Source organism: Cetorhinus maximus, chromosome 25, assembly GCF_964194155.1.
Source record: "Cetorhinus maximus chromosome 25, sCetMax3.hap1.1, whole genome shotgun sequence".
NCBI lineage: Eukaryota > Metazoa > Chordata > Chondrichthyes > Lamniformes > Cetorhinidae > Cetorhinus > Cetorhinus maximus.
This window is the reverse complement of record NC_135903.1, coordinates 2,928,465-2,956,397: the sequence shown is the minus strand read 5'-3', so window position 1 is coordinate 2,956,397 and position 27,933 is coordinate 2,928,465. Positions and strand designations below refer to the sequence as shown.

General features: G+C 40.9%; 1 protein-coding gene across 2 annotated transcripts; it reads left to right on the top strand.

The window, feature by feature from the left end:
- Nucleotides 1–881: 881 nt before the first annotated feature.
- Nucleotides 882–27,933, top strand: casc3 (casc3 exon junction complex subunit). Of its 2 annotated transcripts, none has more exons than XM_078529279.1 (13): nucleotides 882–1,063; nucleotides 5,742–5,769; nucleotides 6,526–6,578; nucleotides 9,351–9,503; nucleotides 11,115–11,266; nucleotides 14,259–14,435; nucleotides 15,549–16,255; nucleotides 20,386–20,447; nucleotides 21,241–21,448; nucleotides 22,137–22,235; nucleotides 22,584–22,789; nucleotides 24,514–24,636; nucleotides 25,939–27,933. In XM_078529279.1, exons 1-13 carry the CDS (start codon nucleotides 917–919, stop codon nucleotides 25,978–25,980), a joined length of 2,157 nt encoding a protein of 718 aa, XP_078385405.1. In that variant the 5' UTR covers nucleotides 882–916; the 3' UTR covers nucleotides 25,981–27,933. The 2 variants fall into 2 exon arrangements, with proteins under 2 accessions (XP_078385405.1, XP_078385404.1); XM_078529278.1 differs by having other exon boundaries at nucleotides 24,514–24,676.

The following is a 27,933-nucleotide window of genomic DNA, read 5'->3' as shown; positions in this document are numbered from 1 at the left end:
GTTCATGGTTTGAAGTTGCTGAATTCAATGTTAAGTCCGGAAGGCTGTAAATGTCTAATCGGAAGATGAGGTGCTGTTCCTCCAGTTTGCATTGAGCTTCACTGGAACATTGCAGCAAGCCAAGGATGGACATGTGGGCATGAGAGCAGGGTGGAGTGTTGAAATGGCAAGCGACAGGGAGGTCTGCAAAGCAGTCACCCAGTCTGCATTCGGTCTCTCCAATGTAGAGGAGACCGCATTGGGAGCAGCGAATGCAGTAGACCAAATAGTCCTGCTATTACCACATTCTGCTGTCTGGCCTTAATGCCACCATCAGCACCTCCTTTAGCCAGCACCACTACCATTAATACCCCTTTGTCCTTTTGTTCATGACATCTTTGTCAATGTCTCTTTTGCCTCCACCAATCGCTGGCCTTCTATCTAGCTTCACCTGCTTCACCACCCCCTCCCCCCCTTAAACAGTGTAAATTTCATCACATTTTTACTTCTCTCTAGCTCTGAAGAAGTCATATGGAGTCGAAACATTAACTCCGTTTCTCTCTCCACAGATGTTGTTAGACCTGCTGAGTTTTCTAGCATTTTCTGTTTTTGTGCCAGCATAAACATGATGGGCTGAATGGTTTACTTTGTGCTATAAATAATGATTCTGTGAACTGTAGTTTTGAAACTCTGCTGACACTACAATTCCCAGAATTCTCTGGGCGGTGGGCAGTATCATCCCGGCTGACTCGGGCATTTTGGGAGTTGTCGTTTTACCGGACTGACCACACCCCAGTGTGTGCGCGCGCGTTACTGGCTGCCCCCATGTCTGCCGGGAATTGTAGTTTCCCCACTGGCTTCGCGGCTGGACTTCCTGCCTACAGCTCCCGACACGCACTGCGCCGAGGGGGCCTTCCGGTTGCATCCATACGGCAAGATGGCGGACAGGCGGCGGCGACGGGCGTCTCAGGACACGGATGAGGAGGATGAGGAAGTGCCCCGGTCGGAGGTGGAAGTCGCCCCGTCCGTCAGTTGCATCTTGGACTTATCCGGCGTCCAGGCTCGCGAGGCCGAGTCCGAGTGTGTGAGTGTCCCCGGTTGGGGGGAGTCAGTGTGCGGCGGGATGGAGGAAGGAAGGAAGGGGGCCGGGGCCTGGGGCCCCCGAGCGGGGCCTGGAGGCCGAGGGAGGGGGATCCAGACTCCGACCTGCAGCCTCTGGGTCCAGTTTGTGGACAGTGGCCGACCTTCGGCAGACGTGAATGCTTTAAATGCGCCGCTCGGTGTGTTGCCCATGTAGAATATGCAGCTTATTATTACTAGTTTAAGTGATTAGGGTGAATTGGATGGTATTATAACGTTGCTCGGGAGGTTTCAGGCTGTGAGTAATGAGGCTTTAATTCAGTCCCTTTTTGATGTCCTCTGGAGAGCGACACAGGTCAGAGCTCTGAGCTGGTGTGTGAATCTTGTGTTTGGCCCTCATTGTATGATGCCCGTTAGTGATGTGTGTTATACATTGAGCCTTGCCTCATGAGGGCTGGATCGAAGTTGCTGAGGTTTGTATACGAGATAACAATCTGTCCATATTCTGGGCTAGCTGCACACCTCGATTTTTCCCCCCCCCCCACCATTGCAATGCGTCTAACGCTGTGCACTTGGGTTCCGAGTTTTGTCAACTCTGCACTTTTTTCTTCCACAGTGGATGTCTTGCTGATCTTGGATGTGTTGTTGGGCTTAGGTTTGAGGAAAGATTGTTCAATCTCTGGTTATATTTATAGCAATATTGAGCAGCGTTGAGAAGAGATTTGGAAATGCCTGGCTAGTTTGGTTCAAAGTTGCATCGGATGATAAATAGATTTGTAATAGTTTGTGCCTGTTTGTTACTGACAGATTAAGGTTACTTGTATGTGTTCATGAGCTGTTAAAAGATGTATTTTGGAAATGTATTTCACACACTTCTAAGTGTAAATATTTTTTAACTGAAGATTTCTGCAAATGCTCCATGTGGATGTAAGATTGGCCTCTGCATTGTCTGTTTAATTGGTCTGAAAACTGATTTTATTGCAGTGTACGTATCTAACGTGAATGCCTTTTAAAATGCATTAATTTGCATAAATTGATGTATCTACATAATTTCTGGTTGCCTATTGATGTGTTTTAACATGGACTATGAATGAGGTGATGTGCATTGGACATTTAAATATGAAATACATAATTTTCCTGCTGGGTTTGTTTCTATTAAAAGCACTGAAGCTTGGAAGAAACAGTTGGATGCAGTGTAAGGCAGTAAGAATAAACACAAAAAATGTTAAAATCTACTATCCCATCTGCACCTGAAAAGAGGAAAGATAGGTTAATTATTTGAGAGTGAGCCCTTCATACGAATAGATAAAGTAAAGCCAGTACAACTTTTTACAAGTCTGACCAAATCCAAGGAAAGGAATGAGCAACATTTAAAGGGTTGCAATCAAGCTAACTATAAAAGAACAGCTAATGGTTTAATAATACTTAAAAAGCTGCAAAGCAATGAAAAAGTGTGGATGATATGTATAGATCATCTCAATTCGTCAACCATGTTGTTTTTGATCAACCTAAGAGGTTGGTTCAAAAGAGGTATAAATGGGCTTACTGCCCTTTTCTTTGGTTTTTATAAAGGCTGTCAACCGGAAATAATTATCTTTTTACTTCAAATGCTGATGGACTTACTGTGTATTTCCAGCACTTTCTGTTTTTATTTCAGCCCTTTTCATTTTAGTTCCAGAGTAAAACAGTAGGACTTTCAATGGCGCATTCACATGCATCAAAATATTTCGGCTCATATTGAATATGACAATAAAAAAATTCATATAAAAATAATTCACTTCATATTTTCTGCTACATGGGGGTGCAGCCAAACTGATCCAGACTTTAGCTTTTTTCAGTTATATTCTCTGCAGGGCTTAAGGGAAGCTCAATAGTGGTGTACGAGTGATAAGGGTAAGAGTTACAAAATTATGATATCATCAAACTTTTTGATCTTTTATATTTTTGATTTAATATTTTTAATCACCAGTGACATCATCAGAGGGTCTGCCTTGTGCGAAGGAGATAAAATAATTTCCAGTGATACCATCTTGAGTTAAATTAATGATTTGTTTCTGTTCAGTTGTCCAGACTCTCGGCTATAGCATACCACCCCACTGCAAAGTTGTCACTGATACTTTTTATGTAGAACTGGGAGGTCAGCAGCCCTAGAAAGGATACACACTTTTAAAACTGGTAAAAAGGTCACTGATGCTGAGATTTCTTGTTTAATAGGTATTTATGGTATATATTTCATGTTGCTATGATTTGTTTTTACTTGTAATTTGTTGCATCTGTAGAAAATATATGCAGCTGATAACAATTTGGACACAGGACAAATCCCAGTAATGTGGAAGAAGGCCCTTTAAAAAGTGCCTATGGTGATCGCCCTCTTACTCTTACAGTTGCTGCTTGCTTGTCTTTGTACCTCTTGTGATTGTAGAAATCATTGGATTAAAACAAGATGACCACTATTTCTAAGCTATCCCAGCTCATAACAAAGAGCTGGTTGTTGCTTCTAAAGATCGGGCATTAGAGTTTTGAATGAAAAGGCTCAGTGGATCACTGAGTCTGATTTGCTTAGCTGATCTACTTGGGGAGAAGACTGCAAGATCAACTAAAAAGCTAATGTGATAACAGGAATCATCCACTTTTTAATACTGTGGCATCACCACGTTAGCTCAAGTTGCTAACCTTACTGCTTCTGCCCACTTTTGGTTGGCTGAAGGATTCTGCGGTCTTTGGCTAATTTGTCTAGACATCCATTGTTTTCACACAGATCTCACTCTTGTGTGCTAAAAGAGTGTCAAGCTGGAAATTCGAAAACCATTGGTTTAAGAACCAAACAGCATTGCTGCTTATGTCGCGAGGAGTTTTCAATTTGGAGTGCACAACAGACCAGAATTATTAACCCTAACCACAGAACACTGGGAGATGAATGGTCATTTAATAGGGCTAGGAGCTGTGTTTTATGAAACAAACTATTCACTGGTCAGTTTTTCATCGGACATGATTACATTTTCAGTTTCTGCCATATTGGCAGGAAGGTCCATTTTAGTTTTATGGACTGGAGACTTTTATGAACGCTGCTTATAATGTCAAATTTAGAATCATCGATGGACAACTTTGAAGATTGTGGTTAAAGGATGTTCCGCAACAGAAGTTCCCCCGACAAGTTCAATATGAGGGAAAAACACAGTATCCATCGTTTTACTTAACTCAGACCAGTTCTAGTCTGCCTAGATTTTTTACCAGTAAAATCACTACTTATAATGGAACACAGGTGTGTGTAACCAGCAATACAACAGGTTTACTCTGCTAGATTCTTCCAGAAGGTCTGAAAATCTCGCTGTTTCTGATATGTGAATTGATATGTATGGTTCACTGTAATCGTCTAAACCTCCTGCCCCAACCAATTTGTATACACATCCATGAGACTTTCCTGTATTGCAAAATGTATGGCTTGGAGATTTTAAAGATATATTGTGTACAATAATGCTGTATGGCTGATGTCTTGAGTTCTTGACTCCTGTATTGAACCTGCAAGAATTTCCTACTGCGTGGGACTCTGGAACATATTTCTATATGTGTGAGGGATCCAAGAGGAATGGTAATTTTTGAGATCCTGCAGGTAAATCTTTTACAGATTACATAGCAAAAAAAAATATGTTTTTGAGACCTGTTACCAATGATAAAACAGGAATTTTTTTCTCTTTTAAAAAAAAGTAAAGTTTGCTCTAGTGAATACTCATAGTAATATAGGATAGCAAGTGCCTTTTCTTGCAGCATCTATATGGTGAGGTTATGAATGTGACATTTTTTGGCCAGTGCAATATTTGTGCTTGGACAGGTTTTGCTGGATGTTACTATAGTTATCAAAATATATTGAATGTAGGAAGGTGCAGGCTGCTGGAATTCTACTGGGTATGTTTAATTCCGATTTTAATCATGGTAAAACTTTTAATCTTTCATTCCGTATAATTTGATGACCTATATTGTCAGGTTGCTTTAGCTTGGTAGCTGTCACCTTATGGAGTTTTTGTTGGGAATAAGAAATTGTAGTCCTCCCCAGTAAATGTCAGTTTTGACCTTTATTTAAATATGAGATGTGGATAATATATTTAAATGTAATGGTTTAAAATGTGATTTGAATCAGTGTTTGAGATATTTCATGCTGTATAGGGTTCTGTGAAATGTCAATCTTTCAGGTTTTGACTCCAAGATTGAACTTGATGTGCGTCCCAGAAAGCCAATAAGCACAGCAGTCAGTTCTGTTGGTTTTGTTCTGTGGCAGACGTGTAATTTGCTTAGAATCATTTACTGAACCTGTGAATTACAGGGTTATGAAGAACTTTTGGATAGAACCTGTGCTGACTGCACAAACCATATGCTTACAGGTTTGCTGTGCCAATTTCCATGCTATGGTGGGATGTTTTTTCATGTTTTGCTAGAGTTGCTGATTTCTAATGTTCTGTCCTAGCTATGTAGCCCAGCAGTTGTTGGGGGCGGCGGGGGGAGATGTTTTGCTAGTCTTTGTTACTGGTTATATAGCTATGCGTGTAGTTGGCAGTGGTGGAAGATTGGTGCTAAGTATCAACTCTACGTAATATTTCTGAGTCGCAGATCACAGGGGCCATATACATAAATTTTAAAAAAGAATTTACCATAGGATGGATACTAATAAGAGTTTCTTTCTTTCACAGGAGAGTGAAGATGGCATAGAAGGTGATGGTAAGTACCATGGCTATACACAAGCTTTATTGGTTTCAGCCAGAATTCATTACAACATATTAGGGCATCACTTCAGGTGCTACCTTCTTGTCCCCTGTCTAATTTGAAAAGCAATTCTCCTAATTAAGTGAGACTCAGTTTGCAGATAATTTACCTTTTTATGCAGATGAAAGGCAAGCCTTTACCCTACCTGTCCAGACACACTGACTAATGCTGGGATATGGTCCCACAGACAGTGGCAATGAATGTTGGCAGGTAGCTTTACCATTGTAGGGTCTTGCAACACAATCTGATTGTGTCCTCAACCGACATTCACAGCATTTTGCAGCAGAAAGCATTGTGTAGCGATCAGCACCGCCTGCTTCTTCCTATCACCACCCCCCTCCACTGCCAGCCTATAGAGACTGGAGCCCTCGTTGCTTCCCCATGCCCTCACCCTCTCGTACTGCAGCACCAAGTCTAGTGATGCTGTGCCTTTCATTTCCTCCTCCTCCAATAACTGTATTGTTGCAAACTGCAAACCCAGCACAGGTCAGGAATTGAATCAGGGGCTATTAGTCACACAGCAGACAGTATATTTATCTATTGAACCACCAGATAAATCTATCTAATTATGTTTTCTGGTTGATGAGGAGGCTGTTGGCTTAAATAAAAAATCAATGATTGGTTCTGTGTTCATTTCCTTGGTACTGTTGTAATGTGTTGCAGTACTTTACTTTGATTACAAATTTGCTAATTTTTGTTCTTTGATTTCAGCTGTTGTGCTTTCAGACTATGAAAGCGCTGAAGAGAATGGTTCTCAGAAATCTGTAAGTCCAGCAATTGATAACTTCAAAGCCTGGAGCTGTGTACGAAAAGGGATAACATTGTACCATTCCTCTGCTGGTAGTGGGCAGGTGGTATTCTGTGAATATTATACATGTGCTGCCAATAGCAAGGCAGAGTACTGTTGCTGTGGCAAAGGTACAGTACTGTACCTCGTCATTCCTATGCTGGTAATATGGATGTTACCATTCTCATTTAATGGCAAGTACTACCGGTTGCCAAATTTTCACGTTTCTTTTTGGTTTCCATTATTTTTGTGTGTTGGCGTGAGTGGCAGAAGTTAAGAGTAGTCCTATGGTGCATTTGCTCTTTGTGGCCTTCCACCAATTGATTGCACTCTGCACGTGCACTCTTCTCTCCCTTCTCTCCTGGCTCTACGCTACAGCTCCTGTTCCTGAGCCCTGCTTCTCATCCGAGCTTCTTTCTGTCTTTCCTTCCCTTGGTGAGAAATTGTCTCTCAATCCGGCTCCCTTGAGCCTGCTTCCTTTCTCCTAGTCCTGGGCAGCCTGTTTTGTCTGATGTCTCCCGAGTGGTCTCTGCTGTTGTTTTGGCTTCTTTCGCGTCTTTTTTGATGAGCTTGTCTGTCTCATCTCTTCAAGTTCATTTTGGCTTGCTTCCATGCAGCATCTCAGCTGCACTTCCCTTTGATCTTTTTGCAAGATCTAACTTGTTCTGCTCTTGATTCTTATTTCGTTTGGCAATCGGAAGTATGATCAGCAACTTGGATTTGATTATTCCTCCCAATGTTTGTATATATAAAAATAGCTCCAACAGTTTTTATACTGTATATTTTTAGGTTTTTATCTGTAAGAGTTGTGTAGAGTACAATTTTTAGTCTAAATATAATGTTAAATCAATCAAATGTGTACAAGGGAATATATGCACTCAAAACAATGACCTGAGTGTCAGAAATGGTGGTTCTGGATGACTACTCTTTAGAGGTGGTAGGGGAATTATCCTTAGCTAAAATAGCAGGCAGATGCAATTTGTAACAGCATAATATGACTTGAGCTAATATGTGATGGAAAATTTCACAACAGATACATTTTATACTTAAAAGCATCTCAAATTTTGCTGCATGTCCATATTCTATGAGCCTTAACTATGCAGATGTAACTGGGCATGTGTTCAGAGACTGATGGGGAGGAGGAAGGAAAAATGCTGACTTACTATTGAACAGAAGAACAATAAAAGCAGTGTATTATATCTTAAATTAGGATCTTGTCAGTTGTATGTACAGCTTGAATGTTTAGCTATATTGTTTGCTGGCTTCTAATCAGATATAAAACTCTATTAAAAAAACCAACTCAAACATAAAACAAATTCTGGAATACTGTGAAATCTCTGTTGTTCCCAACACACACATTCCTGTATTGCTGTTTCCTTGGTGAGGTATTTGCAGATTGATGTTGTTATACTACAGCCCACGTTTTATGGAGGCGAAAGTTAGCCAGAAGTCCTGCTGCTGCAGTAGGATGGCCAGGCTGAGATACACCACTCCTCAGTTATGTTGCCTGTTCACTGTTCTGGTTCACACATGAACAGTGACCATTGAGAGGAGGAGGGGGTGGTGGCTGGATAGAAACCAGTGCAAGTCAAGACTGAGGAAAAGGGGAGTAGTTGGGGGAGGTGGGTGGGTTTGGGGTGGGGTGGTGGAGAAGGGAGAATAAAGTGCCACAGCCTTTTCTGGTTTAAGGATGATGGGGAACTAGACAATGATGAGCACACATGATATTCATCTGATCATATCACATTGTATTGTGCAAGTAAAATGGTATTCTTTGAAGGCAGTTACCCCGCAGTATTCCTGCACTCAGTATTTTCTAATGACATTGTCCTTTAAGCATGTATATTTTAATAATTATTTTTATGCTTGGAATATAATTAATACATTAGTGTATTGTAAATAAAGATCCACGTTAACTTGGTTAATGCAATTGGCAGAGAGTTAGCAGTATTCACAATTTTATTTAGTGGGTTTCTGTATTTTTATGGTACAAATGTGCGAGGTGGGCAAGGCCAACTGCAAAAAAAGTAGCTGACCCAGCAGTCCTGCCAGGACTATCCACTTTTGCCCCAACATCTATTTGATGAGGTAATTTCAGAGCATGTAGCCTATTTATCTAGCAGCACTATTCTGTTTATCATTGTTTTAAGGCCGCACTGTTTGTTTGTCAGCAGCACAGTCATTCCTCCAGCACTATAAACTTATCCATCAGCAGCCAGGTTGCAATCTTATTGCTGTCAAACTGAGCAAACCAGCTTATGAGGCCAAGGTTTTTTTGCTTACTAGCTAGTTAAATACCTACCCTCAAAGTTCGAGGGGAGGGAAGGCAAAGCAGCTAAAAACATTGGTTATGACTTGATTAAAATGCAGATGCACAGTTGTAGTTAATGTTCCAATGATATGGAATAAAAATGGCGTTTCTGCATAAGAAGTTTTGGGTAATTACCGGTTTTTGAAATGGTCCTAAAATATCAATACATCTGTTGGAAAGAGAGTAAGTAGATCTGTTCTGATTTTTTTGGGGGAGTGGTGGGGGTGGTGATGCAGTGCAAGTATGATTCCTGTCAACTGAAGATAGATCAGTATTCAAATGGGTGTTGATGTTCACGTAGGTGTTGGAGGGAGGTAGTGAGGGTGTTAACTTCAGTTTTAAAAAAATGTTAATTTGCCATGATTATATAAAATGTTTGATTTGAATTGGTTGAGATGTGTCCTCGGTTACTAATGCTTAAAAAATCTTTGTTTGCAGGGGGATGAAGAGGAAGGCGAATATAGTGAAGAGGAAGTTCCAAAGGAGGAAGTAAAATCAGGCATTGAAGGGAAAGAAGATGAATCGTCCAAAGAAGGAAAACCTGAAGAGAAAGGAGAGATTACTGGAGAAAGACAGAGTGGCGATGGACAGGTAACAGAAACTGCTGCAGTTTTGTTCTGATATGGACAGGGAGCAGGTTTGAATCTTTAATAAGCCTAATAGAATTGGAGGAATTTATTAGTGGTAACAATGTACACCGGAAGAGTGGAGAGAGATGTAGAATGACACAGAAGCAGAGGTGTACATCAATAAAATAATTCAAAACTTGCATTTTTATTGCACCACTTCACTTTTCTTGGAAATATGCCAAATACTTCACAACCAGGGATTATTTTGCACTGTCATGACTTATGTAGGCAAACACAAATCATTTGACTAGTTGATTTGTTTTTGATGCCTTTGCGTGAGGGAATAATGTTGTCCAATATTCTAGGAGAACTTCTTTCTGAAAAGAGACATAGAATCTTTAAAATCCACTGGAACATGTAGAAGGACCTTAGTTTTAATGTTTCACCTCTGACAACGCAGCACTGTACTGAGTTGTTAGCTTAGTTTGTGTGTTCAATTCTTGGAGTAAAGCTGCAAGCTTCTGACTCTAAGGTAAAAGTGCTACTTGCTGAACCAAGTTAACTGCAATGCAAAGTGCTAAACACAAACACAGAGAGCTATACGCATCATCTTTGAAAGAGAAGCAAGATGATAGATATAATGGAAAGACTAGACTAAATGGAGCCCAGTTAGTAAGGTATGAGTTTGTTGGTTCATGTGGCTTTTTCCAATTATAAAAATGAGATGAAAGGTGACAAACTGTGGGACCCCCCAGGAGTTTCTTGATTAATTCTCATTCTGACCAATGTTTACAAATTAATCTGAAGGCTGTCATCCCTTTCTACAGAATTTCAAGGGCAGGAAGAAGAAAAGAATGACCTGTAAATTTTGTAATGGAATTCAAAAGAGGTGGGGAAAAAAATCGGGTGCTTCTTGATTGCTATCTTGAGGTAACTGCTGAGTTGTACAGCTGGAAGCTCAATGTTAAATTGCTGGACTCGAGCAGCTTTGGGAAGATCCATTTTTAGCACATCTTCAAGAGTGTCATGTCCGTTTTACATGGAAATGTTGATGTAGAAGAGTAGAAATGCCCTCTGTGTAAAGTGTGCTCTCCAAAGGCTCAATTGAAGCATTTGGTTCGGGAAGACCCAGGTACAATTCTAGCCTATACTGAGTTAGCTAATCTCACACAGAGTGCTACAAGAGCTCAGTGTCTCTGAGTTAGTAAAGAGAAAATTGGCTAGGGTTCCTGCTTCTCATCTCTAGCTGTTGACTGCTGGTGAAAGTGTATGTGTGAAAGAGCATCCGGCTAGGACAATGTTAGGCTGGACTATGATGCTTGCGTTAGTATAGCCAGCGGGCAGACGTCAGACTTTACACAAAACTGCCAACTCGTGTGAGCTATCTATGGGACTATTATCTCTAGCAGGAAATCAATGGTTTTAGGAGAAAGGAATGTTAATAAGATTTTTAAGAACAGTCCTTACTCAGAATGACATCATTTAGCCAAGTTACAGAAACTGGTTGGTGCTATATCCTTTTTAAAGTCAATATAGATGAAGGCTGCTTAATTCCTGTCCTGTAGATTGTTGTCCTGTAGATTGTTGCTTTTTGTGCCGAGACCTTTAACCTTTCCTCTTTTTTTCCCTGCAGGAAAGTACAGAACCTATTGAAAATAAAATAGGTAAAAAGAATAGGCGGCAACTGGACGATGATGAGGATAGAAAAAACCCTGCTTACATCCCACGGAAAGGACTCTTCTTTGAACATGATCTCCGAGGACACACTGAACCTGAGGAAGTGAGGTTTGTAATGGATTGTATTCCTATTTTTAAGCCTGAGCTTTAAATATACTGGAAAAATTAAAAACCTTAGATTATTGTTGTAATGTTCAGGTAACCAAATCACTTCAGGAGAGGGGGCCATTCATGAGGTGAGTGTGTTACCCTCTGTAACTAAAACTGTAGTAGAATCATGCCTCTTTTTGAAAAAGGCAAATGTTTAATTTAGCTATGTGCCTTCCAGTAAGTACATACCAACCAAAGGATTGACATTTAATAAGCTGTTTCCTGTAAAATTCTTGATTACAGAATGGCCAATGACTGCATATACTTATACAGTGCCTTAAGGTAAAAAAAACTTTCCAAGGTGCTTCACAGAGGGGTAATTGGTTAATAATAAATTTTAAATAAAAGAAGCAGATATAGCCTACAGTTTAGTCTAGAAGTTTAGTCAAAAGGTGGGTTTTAAGGAAAGTCTTGGAAGGGAGAGGAAGGGCAAGGGAGGGGAATGGGGGTTAATGGGGAAATTCCAGAGCATGGGGCCTAGACAGCTGAAGACATGGTGCCAGTAATGGGCCAAAGTAAAGGCAGGGATACGAGGCCAGAGGCAGAGGAACAGAATGTTCTGGGGGCAGAGGAGGAAGCGAATGAAGGGATTTATTAAACACGAGAATTTGAAATTGAGGGGTTAGTGGACCAGGAGCTAGTGTAGGTCAGCATGAATAGTCGCATTGGTTGAGCAGGACTTGGTGTGGGGCTGGATTCAGGTAGCAAAGTTTTGGACGAGTTGAAGTTGACACAGCCTGGACAATGAGAGGCCAGCCAAAGGGCGTTAGAATACTGTAGTTGGAGGCGACCAGGACATGAATGAGAGCTTCAGGAGTAGATGGGTGGAGGCAGGTGATGTCATAGAACTGCACGTAAACAGTCTTTATGATGAAGAGGATATGGGGCCAGAAGCTTAGCAAGGGTTGAATAGGACAATGAGGTTGCACACAGTTTGGCTCAAACTGAGACGGTGCTTGGGGAAGGGGCTGGAATCAGTGACATGGCTCAACAGCTTATGATGTGGGCCCAAAGATGATGGGGTTGGTTTTTCCACAGTTTTTCTGGAGGAAATTGGAGCTCATCCTATGCTAGATGCCAAATGATGGGTGGCATCACAGGTAGCAGAGGGGTCGAGTCAGATATCGTCAGAGAACGCATGGAAAAGCTAATCCCATGCCTTTGGATGATAGAGGGCAGCATGGAGATGAGGAAGAGGAAGGGGCCAGGAATGGGCCCTAGGGGTAACAAGGCAGGAAGAGAAGCTTCCTGAGGATGCTCTGGCTAGTTGAGTGGAAGAAAGCAATGGCAGTCCCATTGAGATGGAAATCGCAGGTAAGGTATCAGCGGAGGATGATATAGGAAAAACTTTTTTTACCCAGAGGGTGGTGACAGTCTGGAATGCACTGCCTGGGAGGGTGGTGGAGGTGGGTTGCCTTACATCCTTTAAAAAGTACCTGGATGAGCACTTGGCACGTCATAACATTCAAGGCTATGGGCCAAGTGCTGGTAAAGGGGATTTGGTAGGTAGGTCAGGTGTTTCTCACGTGTCGGTGCAGACTCGATGAGCCGAAAGTCCTCTTCTGCACTGTGATTCTGTGATTAGTTGACCATGTCAAAGGCTGTGAAGAGGTCAGGAATAGGGGAAATGCACCAATGTCACCGTATGAAGATGTAATTTATGACGTGAAGCCGTTTCAGTGCTAGGGAATGATGGGCATGCAGGAATATTTAAAATTATATTTGGCATGTTTAGATGGAAACATAAGCAATCATCCAAGCCCTGTAATTATATTAGTTAATGAAAGAGACTTACATAGCATTTCATGACCGCCAGATGTCTCAAAGCGCTTTACAACTAATGAAGTACTTTGAAGTATGTACACTGTTGTAATGTAGGAAACACAGCAACCAATTTGAACCTGCTTGAAACCAGAACCATGTGACTCAGTGCTACCCATTGAGCCATGGCTGACACTTTTAGCTTTGAAGTTTTAGTTTTAATTTTTAAATAGCTTTCTTGTACCTATTCATACCAGTTGCTATTTTGTGATTGATCTGTAATCAGTCTTGTGTAGAAATCAACTGCCCAAGCACATTGCCATTAATGTTTAATTATCTTCATGTTTAATTTTTGTCAGAGTGGGCATAATAAAATGTTTTCTTGGCTTCTTACTTTTGCACCAAACCAATGTCAAACAAAGCATGAATATTGTCTGGGGCAATTGATTTATCACTCATATTTTTAATTGCAAAATTGGTTCTTTTCAGTAAATCAAGCTGTACACAGTAAGTGCAGATATTTGCACACACATTATTTACTGTGACGGTGGCTCAATTTTAATAATAAAAGTGCAGAAACAAAATGGAAAACAAGACAGGCTGGCGTCAATATTTCTTGCTCTACAACAGTTTGTCGTTTTCTCTCTCTTTCACCATACCCCCTGCTCCCCTAATCCCCCACCTAAACTGCCATTCCAAAGGCCAAAAAGGGGTGCGGCTGTTCCTGTCACTAAAGACATTTAGTATTGGGCTATTCCATGTTCCTCATTGATACTTCATTAAAGGTAATGCAAGGTCTGATGGGTCAGCTTTTATTTACATTCTAGTGCAGACCCAAGCTTACTGCAGTGGGTTGAATACACGCCGCCTCCATCTACATTGTGTAGTTGAAAACATTTGCTTTTAATTTTTTGCAGTAATGACCCAGTGGGTTTTTACCCCCACATTTGAGTTTTGTTAGCTACTATTTGAGACCCAGTATGCCGTGCCATGAATGCGAAATTTAGGATTGAATCCTGCAGTATTTCCATCCCACAGGTGCAGATCAAGATGTATGAAAGATGTGCGGGTTGTACCCCATATGTGTATTCATGCTGGTCTGTTTGTGTTTTAACATTAATTGATGTGGTTGTAAAAACCCTAATTTGTTCTGAACTGGTCAGTGTGATTTTTGTTTTCCTGTTTACAGACCCAAAGTCCGCCAACGGAAGCTCTGGAAAGATGAAGGGCGATGGGTGCACGATAAGTTCCAAGAAGATGAGCAAGCACCTAAATCTCGAGATGAACTAATTTCCCTGTATGGTTATGACATTCGATCAGACAGAAACCCTGATGAAATAAGGCCGCGAAGGATAAGAAAGCCAAGGTTTGAAGAATTTCAGGAATCATTGAGTTTTCAGCGCATTGATGGAATTATAAGTATGCGAACAGTACAGCTCTAGTCCCTCACAATTTCTTTTTCTCAAAGCACCTCGATTTTAATTTATGTACATGTACAGATATACCCTCAACCGCCATTCTCTTACTGCTGCCCCCTTGGCTCTCTAGCCCCCACCCCTCCTTTCTCACCCTGCAACTATGGTAGGGGAAGCTGGGGGCTTTGCATCATTGGGAGGTGGGCCAGAAAGTTCATGGAGGCTTGGTAGCATTAAGGGAAGGGCCCTAAGCTACTGTAATGCTGGGTGGGAGATCTCTAGTTTGGTAATCCGAGAGGAACTCCTAAGGCTGGAATGACCTTTGGGAGGAATTGGTGTCGGCCTGTGATGAGATGAGGTACCTGGGCTTTGGCAGCACAAGAAAGAAGCACTGGAGTCCGTCAGCATTTGCTTCTGGGTTCCGGCAAAATCTAAAAGGCAATTACTACAGCCAGGCAACACTGGGAGGTGAAATCCTGCGAGTATGAAAGCTGGTAATGGGGAGATGGGCAGGTTGCTGATTTCTGAGACAGCTGAGAAACTCCACCTGCCTCTGATGCAGAAATGGTAGCAGGAGGGCATGGTGGAAGTGCAAATGGGCGGAAGGCAGAGATTAATTCTGACTTAGAAGAATTTGAGAATAAAAATTACTTAGGAAAGCATATCTCCAAGACTGTAAAATCCAGCTAGGTGCCCAGAATTTCATCTTTGTTGGGGATGGACCTAGGAGTTCTCATGGGTGAGTAACTAACTGCACTACCTACCTTGGAGACCAAGAAATGAGACTGAATAAGAAGCAAGTAGAGGCAAGAGGCAGTCCTCAACATGCCAAAAGTTGTGTGAACAGAAGCAAGTGTGACCCTTGCACATAGAACAAATCCAAGACTTTTGCATGATAGATGTAAAAATTTCCTTGATGTTTTCTGTTAGTTTCAATGACCATTGTGGATTGGGACAACATGCTTGCCTTCACAGTTGGCTGCAATTGATAGTAACATACATATCTTAAAACGTTAACTTGCTGTCACCTTGATCCTTGGATATAAATCTGTTTCTTTTTAAAGGTTTAGAAGTCCTCAAAATCGAGACCCTGATTGGATGGATGAACCACCACCAAGGCCTTACATGCGGAAGCTTGGCAATAGTGTCCCTTCTGCAAGAACTTTTAACCGAAAAATGGGAGGCCCGGAGCGGAGATCTCCAGCAAAGAGCTACTCCAAAAATGCTGCTTATAATGAAGACCGTAATAATATGAAACCAGCTGAAGTAAATAGTTCAAAGAGTTATCACTCTTCCGGAGAATTATCCATCAGTGAAAATAAAATGGATGTGAAGAATGTTGAGCAGAGTCATTTGAGGGAGAGTGTGATTGTGACAGACAGCATACAGCCAGTGAAGAACAATGGTGTGGCAAGAGAGGATGCCCCCATACAAAATCAGTCTCTCCCTGCTGAGACTGTGCCACAGGTACAGGAAAAGATGATAGAAAAGAAATCCTATTCTCGTATTCGTAGGACCAGGAACAAGGTCACTGAAGTAGGAAAGCCACAGGCAGTGGAGGACAGTTCTGTACCAGGTTTGGCTGCTCCAGCTCAGCAGATCCCTGTTCAACCTGTCCCTCCTCCAGTACCAAAGACAGGCTCCTGGGAGACTCCACCTGTAGACCCCACTATGACTGGGCTAGAGCATGAGATGACCCAGATTAATTTATCAGGGAAAAACTGGACGGCGAGCAGTCAACCACAGTATGTACAACCACGAGAACTCCGCGGTAAGTTCTGCTTGATGCTTCCATTTTCTGCTTGGCCAATTTGAAGTGGCTTGCACTAGCATCATAACGTTATGACCGTGAGTGTTCTTTATATGGGAGAGGCATTAACACGTTTTTTAAAAACTGCGTTAAGGGATAATTTCTATCTTGAAAGATGGGGAAATGATGGATGTTCCCTATAATGATGTAATGGCCAGGATTTGATTTGACTCTTCTCCACACCCCATCACCTCTTTCCTCTGGCATGTTTTCCTCTTCTGAATACTTCACCATTTACCAGCTCCTACCTCCTCATCAAGTCGTTACCATTCACTGTCCTCAAAAACGCTCTTGGGGCATCCCGAGGTGCTTCATACGTATGAACAAAAGAATTAGGAGCAGGAGTAGGCCATTCAGCCCCTCGAGCCTGCTCCACCATTCATTAAGATCATGGCTGATCTGAATGTAACCTCAACCCCACATTCCTGCCTACCCCTGATAACCTTCCACCCCCTTGTTAATCGAGAATCTATTGTTATGATGCTAGCTGAAGTTACCCCTGGACAAGCCTGATCCCAGAGTGGAATTTTTTCTCCAAGGGTTGTGCGACTTTGGAATTCTCTGCTTCAGAAGGTGGTGGAGGCGGGATCATTGAATATTTTTAAAGCAGAGGTAGATAGATTCTTGTTAGGCAAGGGAATCAAAGGTTATTGGGGTTAGATGGGAATGTGGAAATCGGAACACAAGAAGATCAGCCATGATATTGAATGGCAGAGCAGGCTCGAAGGGCCGAATGGTCTGCTTCTGTTCCTATTTCTTATGTTCTTATGAACCCAGTTTGATAGATCCTAACTTTAATTTTGTTTAGATATGTGAGAGTAGCTACTGAACAGAGTCACAGGAGTCAGCTGATGAACTTTTAACAAAAGAATAAAACACTTATTCAACAAGAAAAGATGAACTATATTACAATATTCCTTCACCCACACCTATACCTTTACAGATAAATACAGATTTGTAAAGATAACACAATTTACAAAAGCTATCTTATGCCTTTAATGTTCACAGTAAGTACATAGCCCATGTAAACCAATAGGCACCCTGTTTTCAGACACCCACACTCGAAATCAAGTGACAGATGCCACCTCAACCAGATGCTATGGATCTCTCTGCAACTCCCCCCAGATGCTTGTCACACCGTGATCCAACCCGTCTGTCTGCACTCCGTCTTTCAAACAAGGGTTTCCCATCGCCACTCTTAAGACCTCGCCTTAGAATCTTCTTCCAAACTGCCAATTTCTCTGACTCCTTCCACAAGGGTTCACCTCCAGAGTTTCAAACTCTCTTTCTGATGTTCCTCTTCCCTGGGTCACCATATGCATTCAAGCTGTCTCCCAAGCACACTTTCACTGACTGAGCTGTCAACAGTACACCAATGCTTCACATCCCCATAGCAAAGAGTTACAGACCTACAGTTGTCTCTTTGGACCTTCTTGCATCTTGCAAGCTGTTCTCCCTTTAAATCTGCTTTCTGCAGCTTTTGTCTCTTTAAATCTGAAATTTGGAGCCTTTCTCTCTGCTCATCAGAATTTCACAGGACCTTTTACAGATTCCTCTCCTTCCTTTGATAAAAGGTTTTCTTTGGACTTTCTACTATTCCACTTCCCCGGATTTTGGAGTCTTTAGCTTGGGACTGGCTATCTGTCCCCTTTGCTCCAGTCTCTCCTGGCAGTTACTTTCAACCAATTTTAGCTTGGGGGCTGGCTATCTGCCCCTTCTAGGTGGCTTCTGTTTGGCAGATGTCTTCCAAACCAGCTGAACTCCAACAGCTTCCGAATCTAACTGCTGTTTCTCCTCTCCTGTGTTTGTCTGTGGGAGGGACCTGTCTCTCTGGACCCTTGTTGCTAGGCAATAGTCCAACTCTTCTACCCTTGTTTGTTTAACTTAGCTTACAGTCATAAAAAACCTCATTAGAAATGCAAGCACCCTTTTAAAGTGAAACTAAAATTTGATTTGACCTTTCTTAACACACCAATGCAAAAATACAAATCAAACTTAAACTTTAAAGCTAAAACTCATTCTTAACCCCCACAAATACAAATATAACTTAAACTATCTCTATTTCCTAACACTATCTAGCTCTACCTTAAAAATATTCAAAGACTCTGCTTCCACTGCCTTTTGAAGAAGTGTTCCAAAGACTCACTACCCTCAGAGAAAAAAAAATTCCCCTCATCTCTGTCTTAAATGAGCCACCCCTTAGTGACCCCTAGTTCTAGATTGTCCCACAAGAGGAAACATCTCTCCACATCCACTCTGTCAAGACCTCTCAGGATCTTAAAGGTTTCAATTAAGTCACCTCTAACTCTTCTAAATTCCAATGGATACAAGCCTACCCTGTCCAGCCTTTCTTCATAAGACAACCTGCCCGTTCCTGGTATTAGTCTAGTAAACCTTCCCTGAATTGCTTCTAACACATTTACATCTTTCTTTAAATAAAGAGACCAGTACTGTACATAATACCCCAGACGTGGTCTCACCACTGCCCTGTACAACTGAAACATAACCTTTTGTAATAAATTCCCCTCACAACAAATGATAACATTCTAGATCCCTCTGAGTCTCAGAGCTCTGCAATCTCTCACCACTTAGATAATCTTCCTTTTTATTCTTAATGAACAATTCCACATTTTCCCACATTATATTCCATTTGCCAGATCTGTGCCCACTCACTCAACCTATCTATATCACTTTGTAGCCTCATGTGCTCTTCGCAATTTACTTTCCTACCTATCTTTGTGTCGTTAACAAATCTCGCCACCGTTCCTTCGGTCCCTTCATTCAAGTCATTTATATAAATTGTAAAAAGTTGAGGCCCCAGCACTGATCCCTGTGGCACACCACTCGTCACATGCTGCCAATCAAAAAAAGACCCAATTATGCCAACTCTCTGCTCCCTGTTAGCAACCAATCACAGCCTTTGAAGTGTTCCCAGTGTTGCAATATAGGAACCACAGAAACTAATTTGCACACAGCAAGGCAATATGATAACAGCAGGTGATCCAGTACTCATCAACAGGGGTGCAATCCATTGTTCCATGTTGAGAAATAGTGCTATGTTAATGGACATAGAGGCTGTATATAGCACAGGGAGAGAGCAAAACGTTTTAACATTTAGCAATAAGTTTTGCTGTTGCTAAGGAAGTAAGGTAAAAGCCAGCTTCATTAGCCTGACACCTATCTTGGATAGCATGGCACAATATTTTATTATTGTGCATTTAAGGGAGGGTACTTAAAGACAATATTTTAAATAAATATGTATAAGTATCCTTTAGTTCCTACATGTAATCTGATTTTTTGAATGTGATCTGAAGCAACAGTCATGATATATTTAAAAACAAAAAGCTAAAAGCTACTGCGGATGCTGGAAATCCAAAACAAAATAAAAACAGAATTACCTGGAAAAACTCAGCAAGTCTGGCAGCATCGGCGGAGAAGAAATCAGTCAACGTTTCGAGCCCTCATGGCCCTTCAGCAGAACTGAAGCATAGTTTCAACAAGGGAGAAATATAAATTGGTTTAAGGTGGGTGGGGGGGAAGAGACACATTGAGGGTGTGGTGTGAGCAGATAATCAAAAGATGTCAGAGACAAAAGGGTCAAAGAGGTGTTGAAGGTGGTGGTCTTTGTCTGAGAAAAGTGCTAATTAAGAATGCAAGATATTTAATATTGATTTTTATTGTTACATTGGACAAATGCTTACTGTGCCAAATAGTGTGGGATGCAGTGCAGGAAGTGATTTGAAACCATGCTATCAACATCAGAAAATGTGTAATTTTGACCTTGTGCCCATGCAATAGGAATTCAAAGCTGAATGTGTGTATTGAAACTGAGTGCAGGGAGAGAGACTGCAATCAGTTGCTATTTGGGTGATAATTAATAAGGGCTGCATAGAAATAAAAATCAATCAAAGCAGAAATGGAACCAATGGGCTCTCAAGTTCTTTTTTTTCCCCAAGAATGCTGATGGTAACACTTCTTCCTATAAATGCTATTTATTCAAGTAAAATAATACTGCTGAAAATATTAGTAATTGATAAGTAATCGTTCACCACCATATAACAGATAGGAATTGACTACTCTGTTTCTTCCAGGAATTCCCAATTCATTACACGTTGGTGCTGCTCCTGCCCAGTATAACCGGGTGGAAGAAATGGTAAGCTGAGCAGAGTTTGCCTTTAATTACTGTAATTTTCAGACTATAACTAATTCTGTTGTGCCATAACGGTTGAATGACTATGTATAAAATCATTGTTGGTATGTAACCTGCATTAGTTTTTAAACATATTTTTTTCCTGGAAGCAATTTGCGCAAATTTTTTTTTGAAACACCAGACTGACTTCCAGATTTGTATGAGCAGCAATTGTTGTGATGTGGAATAGGTGGCGGATAAAATCTTTAGAATCATTCTAGACGGGTCAAAATCCTGGAACTCCCTCCCTAACAGCACTGTGGGTATATCTACACCACAGGGACTGCAGCGGTAAGAGGGCAGCTCACCACCTTTTCAAGGGCAATTAAGGATGGGTAATAAATGCTGGCCTAGCCAGTGACGCCCACATCCCGTGAACAAATTTTTTTTTAAAAATTCTGTATGTGGCAGTTTACTAAAATATAGACTTATAATTTTAACCTAGGCCCCTTCACTTGAGAGATACTTAATTATTGCTGCTATGTGTGGTTGTTAGAAGCATTAGTACCTTGGAAAAGCTCTAATGCACTTCAGCGGCTTGGTCTTACGAGGAGCTAAGTCGGCAAGGTGATATAATGAATAATGTAGTGTTTCTGAGTTGAAAGTATTGGGGAAGGGACAAAACAGATTGTTACGGGTGGGAAAAATTGAGGGATGGCACCATGATTTGTTGTTTTATGGAGTAGAGAAATACAGCCTACACACCTCTGTTTTTCTATGAGGAGTATTTAACTTAAAATGGTTGACTGTGTTACAGGGTAGCCAAGGAAGACGGGCAAAGCGTTACTCATCTCAACGGCAGCGGCCAGTACCTGAAGCACCTCCACTGCCACCACCACCTCCTCCTCCTCCTCCTCCTCCTCTTCCACCAGCACCTGCACCTGCGCCAGCCCTGGGACCGGCACCAGCTCCAGCCCCTGGACCTATGCACATCGGCCTCATGGAAGGACACTATTACGATCCACGTAAAGGGATTTGTTTCTAATTTTGTCATGTGACCTGGTCTTAAAATAGCAAACTCAGTTTAAAATTAGCTTAGAATGTTGGGATCACAAAATACCAACTGAGATTATTCTAGTAAGATTTCTTTTGAACTTCACAATTTGACTCTCAATAACATGGGAGCAATCAAAAACCAGCTTTTAAATGGATTTCTCCTTGAACTAAATATTAAAGAAAGATGTAAGGTTTACCATTGGCCCTAGAATATTTTGCTAATGGGTTGGAAAAGAAAGTTTCTTTAAGAATAAATATTGCTGTATGTCTGTTTCACAACGATTCATAAATGAGAATTACTTTGGCGTTTCCACACATACTGGCTCACCATGTGGTATATTCTATATACATCAAATAGGAGAGGGACTGAAGGCCAGTCAGTATAAATGGAACCATTTGCAGAGTTTTTTTGTGAGATTTTTATTGTGCTTGTGAATAAGTTGAAGATAGTTATTTTGTTCACGATCATTGTTTAAGTAGCTGTGACCATGAAAAGCAGATTCCAAAGGTTTGATATGTTAAGCTAATGCAGTATCTTTGGAAAAACTAACCTTACAGCAATTTATTGTGAATAAGTACCTTTAAGCAGTTTTTCAGTCCTCTACTCATGATGCTGTGACCTGTCAGCATAATCTAAACTGTGGATCCTGTTTGCAGTACAATTTCAAGGACCAATATATACCCACAATGAAAGTCCAACTACTCTACCACCCCAAGGCATGATTGTCCAGCCCGATATGCACCTCCCTCATCCAGGTATATTACTCTTATAAAACAAGAATGAGAGATTGACTAGAATTCAGATGCACTTGGTAGGGCAGGGGAAAAGAATCTTAATTGAAGACTCAAAGATAATCTATCTGGTTGGTTGGATTCATGTTTGACTGCTTAAAAAGAGTCTCACTGTCATCAACTGAATTTTTCCTTCATTTAAACTTTAAAAAAAAAATCTTTTTTTGGATCTTTGTATCTGTTAATTTATGTAATTGGTTCTAGTGTTTCTAGCCGTAGCTTTTCTTTGTAACCGTGTTTATGGATTGTTCCTTAGAGTCTTTGTGAATTATCTTCAGCTTATTCCTCTGGCTAACTGACAATCATTATCAGTTCCAGGTTTTAATCACCATCAGTCTCCTGGCCACCTAACCAACCCCGGCCTCTATGCTCCTCAAGTCCAAATGCCAGCTGGACAACCACCTCCACCTCAGGTGCTGCCCCCTCCTTTCTTCACACCAGGAATGATGAACTATGGAAACCCCAGTTATCCATACACAGCTGGGGGCCTCCCACCTCATATTTATCCAACCACTCAGGTGAGGATACCTGCAGGGTATGGTAATGGTTGGTATGTAAGAGATTTATAGATCAGAACATGTTCTTCGGTTTATCAATGTGGAAAGTTTTACCATCAGGGCAAAAATCTGAATACAAATTTGGAGCAAATGCAATGTTTTTTTAAAAAAAGAAACAAAAATGTTTGCTTTTACTTCTAAACGTTGACTGCAATTTCACTGCCAACTTGAGTATTTTCAAGGAAATGGAGAGCAAACCAGACTGTGCATTGTAATCAAATGTCATACCACTATTCTTTAGTGCACATCAAAAGAAGGATTTAAACCATTTTTTGGCATCCTGAGAGACAGGTTAAGATGCTGTACAAATACAAATTTTTTTTTTAATCTATTATAATTCCTCAGTAAATACATTACTATTCCCACATGGGAAATTAGGTTATGGGATATGTCGTTCCTCTATTCAAGATAAGAGGGAGACAAAAAGCAGAAAACTACAGGCCAGTTAGCTTAGCATGTCAAGCATGACAGGATCAAATGTGTGGTTGCTAAGTTTGCTGATGACCCAAAGATAAGTAGGAAAGTAACTTGTGAAGAGGACATAAGGAGTCTTCAAATGGGTATAAGTTGGTGAAGCAAGTGGCAAAAAAATTGGCAGATGGTGTATAATGTGGGAAAATTCCTCTTTGGCAGGAAGAAGAAAAAAGCAGCATATTATTTAAATGGGGAGAGATTACAGAACTCTGAGGCACAGAGGGATCTGGGTGTCCTGGTACATGAATCACGAAAAAATACTATGCAGGTACAGCAAGTGAGTAGGAAGACAAATGGAATATAACAGTAGTGATGCTTTGCTACAGTTGCATAGGGTATTGGTGAGACCATATCTAGAGTACCTTGTACAGCTTTGATCTCCTTATTTAAGAAAGGACATAATTGCATTCGAAGCAGTTCAGAGAAGGTTCACTCGACTAATTCCTGGGATGTGGGAGTTGTCTTATGAGGAAAGGTTGGGCCTGTATTCATTGGAGTTTAGACGATTGAGAGGTGAACTTATTGAAACATAAGATCCTGAGGGGGCTTGTCAGGCTGGTTGCTGAAAGGATGTTTCACGTTGTGGGAAAGACTCAAACTAGGGAGCACATTTTCAAAATCAGAGGTCTCCCATTTAAGACTGAGATGAGGAGAATTTTTTTCTGAGGGTTGAGAGTCTGTGAAAATCTTCCTCCGGTGGAGGCGGGATCGTTGAGTATTTTTGAGGCTGAGTTAGGTAGAGTCTTGATTGACAAGGGAGTCAAAGGATATAGGCGATAGGAAGGAAAGTGAGTTCAGGCCACAATCAGATCAGTCATGATCTTATTGAATGACGGAGCAGGCTCAAGGGGCTGAATGGTCCACTCCTCCTAATTCGCAAGTTTGTCTGTGCAGCAATGGTAAAAATTAGGTTGCCAAAGCTCTCTTGTCTTTTGCACACAGTTCCTGCTTGTGCAAAAGTAGCGTTTTTGGAACAATTCATCATACTAACCAAAGTTGCCTTTGCATTTATTTGCTGTCTGCTTAAATCAGTGTTAATTTTGAAGCCTTATTGTACTTCAGGCTACTATTAGGCATTAATTCACCCACCACAAAACAATGGTAGCCCACTGACGAAAGCACCGTAGAAAAATCTTTTGTTTGTTGCACATCCTGTTTGTCATGGAAATAAGAAATTTCAGAAATATTAACTATTTGTTATGTGTGGTCAGGCCCAGTCTCAGGTCTTTGGTGGAGTCACGTACTACAACACTGTACAGCAGCAGGCCCTGCCTAAACCATCACCTCCACGGCGACAATCGCAGCCTGTTACTGTTAAACCACCGCCACCTGAGGTACTTGATACATCCGTCATCTGGTTTCCATGCAGCTTAGGTACAACACCATCTGAAGCTGCAAAATACCATGTTGATATGAAGATAACTTGTATAGATTCATGTATCACCAATCTCTACTAATATCTTATGTCTGGTTAATGTTTTTCTTCTCTTTCTCTCTACTTAGAATATTTCCTTTTAAGTTCTCTTCATCAGTTGCTCCCCCACCCTGCCAAGGATTCATTCTTTCAGTTCCCTCTGCTGTGCCCTCCCAAGCTGTGCTGTTCTTGAATTAGGTGGTTAATCTTTTCTTTCTCTCTCACTGCCCTTCTTTCTCCATCCCTTTTCTCCAATCTTCTCTTCCATCTCTCTCTGTTTCACCTAATTTATAAATTTCTATAATTTATAATGTGTGCAAATGATTTTGTTTTTCTTGAAGGATTTCTGTACTGAGAGTTCAAAATGGGAGTATCATTTAAAACAAAGCCACATAAAAGGCTTCTTTATGACTGTGTATCAATGCACCATTTGATATGGTACTGAGATATATGGAACCATGGAAAAGTTATGGTGCAGAAAGAGGCCATTCAGCCCATCATGCCTGCGCCGGACATGATATATAGTCTAGGAAGTTCTCCAGTTGTCCATTAATATCGGTGAGGACACCCTGATTGTCCTTTATTTGTTTGGATCAGAAGGTTGGACATTTGACCACACTACCCATGTGCCTGCGTGTGGATTTCAAGCATCAAGTTTTTCTATGATGCCCTCACAGTGAATAACTTGCTCTCCTTCATCCTCCACTATTCCCTTCATGTGACAAAGAGCCTGGTTACCACTTGCCATCGCTCCTGATAACTTGGGTGGAAAATTGGACATCAAGCTCATGTCACATAAGCTATCCCAAATGTGTTGACAGTTTTTGGAATATAGCTCCACAGATGTCTGAAGCCCTCTAAGTAACTCACCAAAGTAGTCATTCTTCAATTATGAACCTTAGCGGTGGCTTTTGACAGGCAAATTCACTGTGGAGGACTATACATCCGAGTTCACATATCCTGACCTGAGATGCACATGTACAGTTTCCAGTAATGGTCACTGGACAGTGAACAGGATTAGAAGTCCAGGATCATTTTTCTTCTCCCTGGCCCAAAGATCTTGAGGCTATTTATATTGCTCCAGAATGCTCATATTTAAAGTAATCAAATGCCTTTCATTAAAATTTAATAAGAATACTATTGTGGCATTTATTTAACTTTTAAAAAGTATTCTGTGGTTCCAATTTGTTGAGTTTAGAAGTTCTCCAATTTATTTTTTCAGGACAGCCGAAGTGAAAAGCTGAAAGAAAGGAATGAAGCTTAGAGACGGGAGAAGTCTTTCTCTATGAATTTAAACGGAAAAGAATCCACGTAGAAGTGGACAGAACTTTACTGATAATCAGAGTCCTCTGTTCGTGGTGTTGGGCATCCTGCTGGCTTGGCAGTGTTGCTGGCGTTGCTAATGTTCACGGCCGTCATTTAACTCTGGCTGCAGGACTTGTCGGTCCTTGACAAAGCAGGGCATTGAGCACATTTGACTCCTTGGGTGCTTTTCTTGCACCTGTTCATGAGGTTTGTTTCTTGGGCTGCTTTCCGTTAACGGTGTGAATGGTAACATTGCAGTAAACCAGCAATCAATTCCACCAGGGTCTGATTTTTGAATATGAGTCCTTTGTGATCAAGTGTGACTTAGTAGTTCCAAATAAGTACAGCAATAATCTCCTAACCACTGAACCTTGATGTTGATTAACATTGACTGATTTGTGGGTCAGTCTGCTCTGGCCTTGACTTTCTGCATCAAATGATACACATTTATAAATATATGATCCAAAAATTTCTTCAGCTTGGTGTATGGTCAAACGGTTAACTGATTTTGTCTTTAACAGGGAGAGAGGAAAGATGTAGCCATAAACAGTGTACATACAGTTTAGGTTTCAGTCTGGCTTTTAAGGTGCTCCTGTGTGTAGAGTATTAGTTCAGAGAAACAATTTCTCTCTCGTTTTGCTTAATCTTGCTCTTTCTTGAATATTGAATTTCTCCTCGACATCCCTTCACCCAAGTCAGGTGCCAAGGCCACCCGGCCACCGTTCTACAAGTGTACTTCAATCAGTCGTCCTTTTTTTAAAAATAAATTGGTAATCAAAAACCTGTTTTCTCCATGTAAATTAGCTTTTCTTTTGCGTTGTATTAACTTTTGAAAGAAAAAGCATGCTTTTTCGTGCAGGAGAATGAGGTGAGTACAAGCTGGTGAAATGCAGTTGGCTTATGCTGTTTCAAATCGGATTGTGTTTCAGTTTGTTAATACCATCTGCCACTACTGAGGGAAGGATGATTTTTTTATCCCAATTGTAATTACAATACCAACCTGAAATCTTGATCTGTTATATAAATAATGCATTCTGCATTTGCTATACAGGATAGAGCTGACATGACCATCTCATGTGCTTCAACTCATCTATATTATGCATTCATGCTGTATAAGAGCACTTTACTTGGGGACATTCTTGACTTGTTGGTTTGTGGCAATGTGACCATTGATACAGTAAATAGAAACACGAGTAGAGTAGCATTGCAGAGAAAAGCAAGCCAGGTCCATGTGTTGAATGTTTCATTGGCCAACGATTTTTCAACCTGCTTTTTAGGTCAAGACTGTGAAAATTATTGATGTAAGTTTAATGAACGATTGGGGATTATGAGTAGTGAATTGTAGTGTTAAATTATCCATTCTGCTACATGCCATTGCTTCCCAGGAGGCTGCAGAGGCTAAACATTGATATTGTATCATCACATTTACCAGGCCACAGGCCTGTATGTTTCTTTGTTGTTTACAGACCTGAACATTGATGCTGTTAACCTGGATTAATGTGTCCGCTACCCCTGTGGTCTGTCTAGCCTGTACCTGTTAGGCCACTTTAGACAGGTTGTTTATATGTTAAATGCTGACTAATAAGTGTGTAATTATTCCTTCATAACAGACATTTTCTAGTTTGAAAGAAATATGTCAAGTATTGCAGAGTGTAAACACTTTCCAAAATGTTGCATTTAAATGTAATAAAATTGTTTTTTTCCCTTTTTATTTTGCCGATTGAAATGTATTTGTCAATTTCACATATCAGTTGTGTGACTAATCTAGACCCCAGAACACTGTGATGGCTAGTTTTTAATCTTCTTAGAAATGGAGATTTGTAATCAATATTTTTGTTGCCATTTGGTGGACGCGGTTTAATAAAGTGTGGAAAAAAATAAAAGTTCTTATACTGAAGCTTGTTTTACCACA

What these genes read in the sequence shown, in the direction of transcription:
- casc3 (XM_078529278.1), top strand. Translation starts at nt 917, where the DNA reads ATGGCGGACAGGCGGCGGCGACGGGCGTCTCAGGACACGGATGAGGAG. An exon ending in ATAACCGGGTGGAAGAAATG is followed by an intron (nt 20,448 to 21,240) that starts GTAAGCTGAGCA and finishes ACTGTGTTACAG; the next exon opens with GGTAGCCAAGGAAGACGGGC. An exon ending in TATGCACCTCCCTCATCCAG is followed by an intron (nt 22,236 to 22,583) that starts GTATATTACTCT and finishes AATCATTATCAG; the next exon opens with TTCCAGGTTTTAATCACCAT.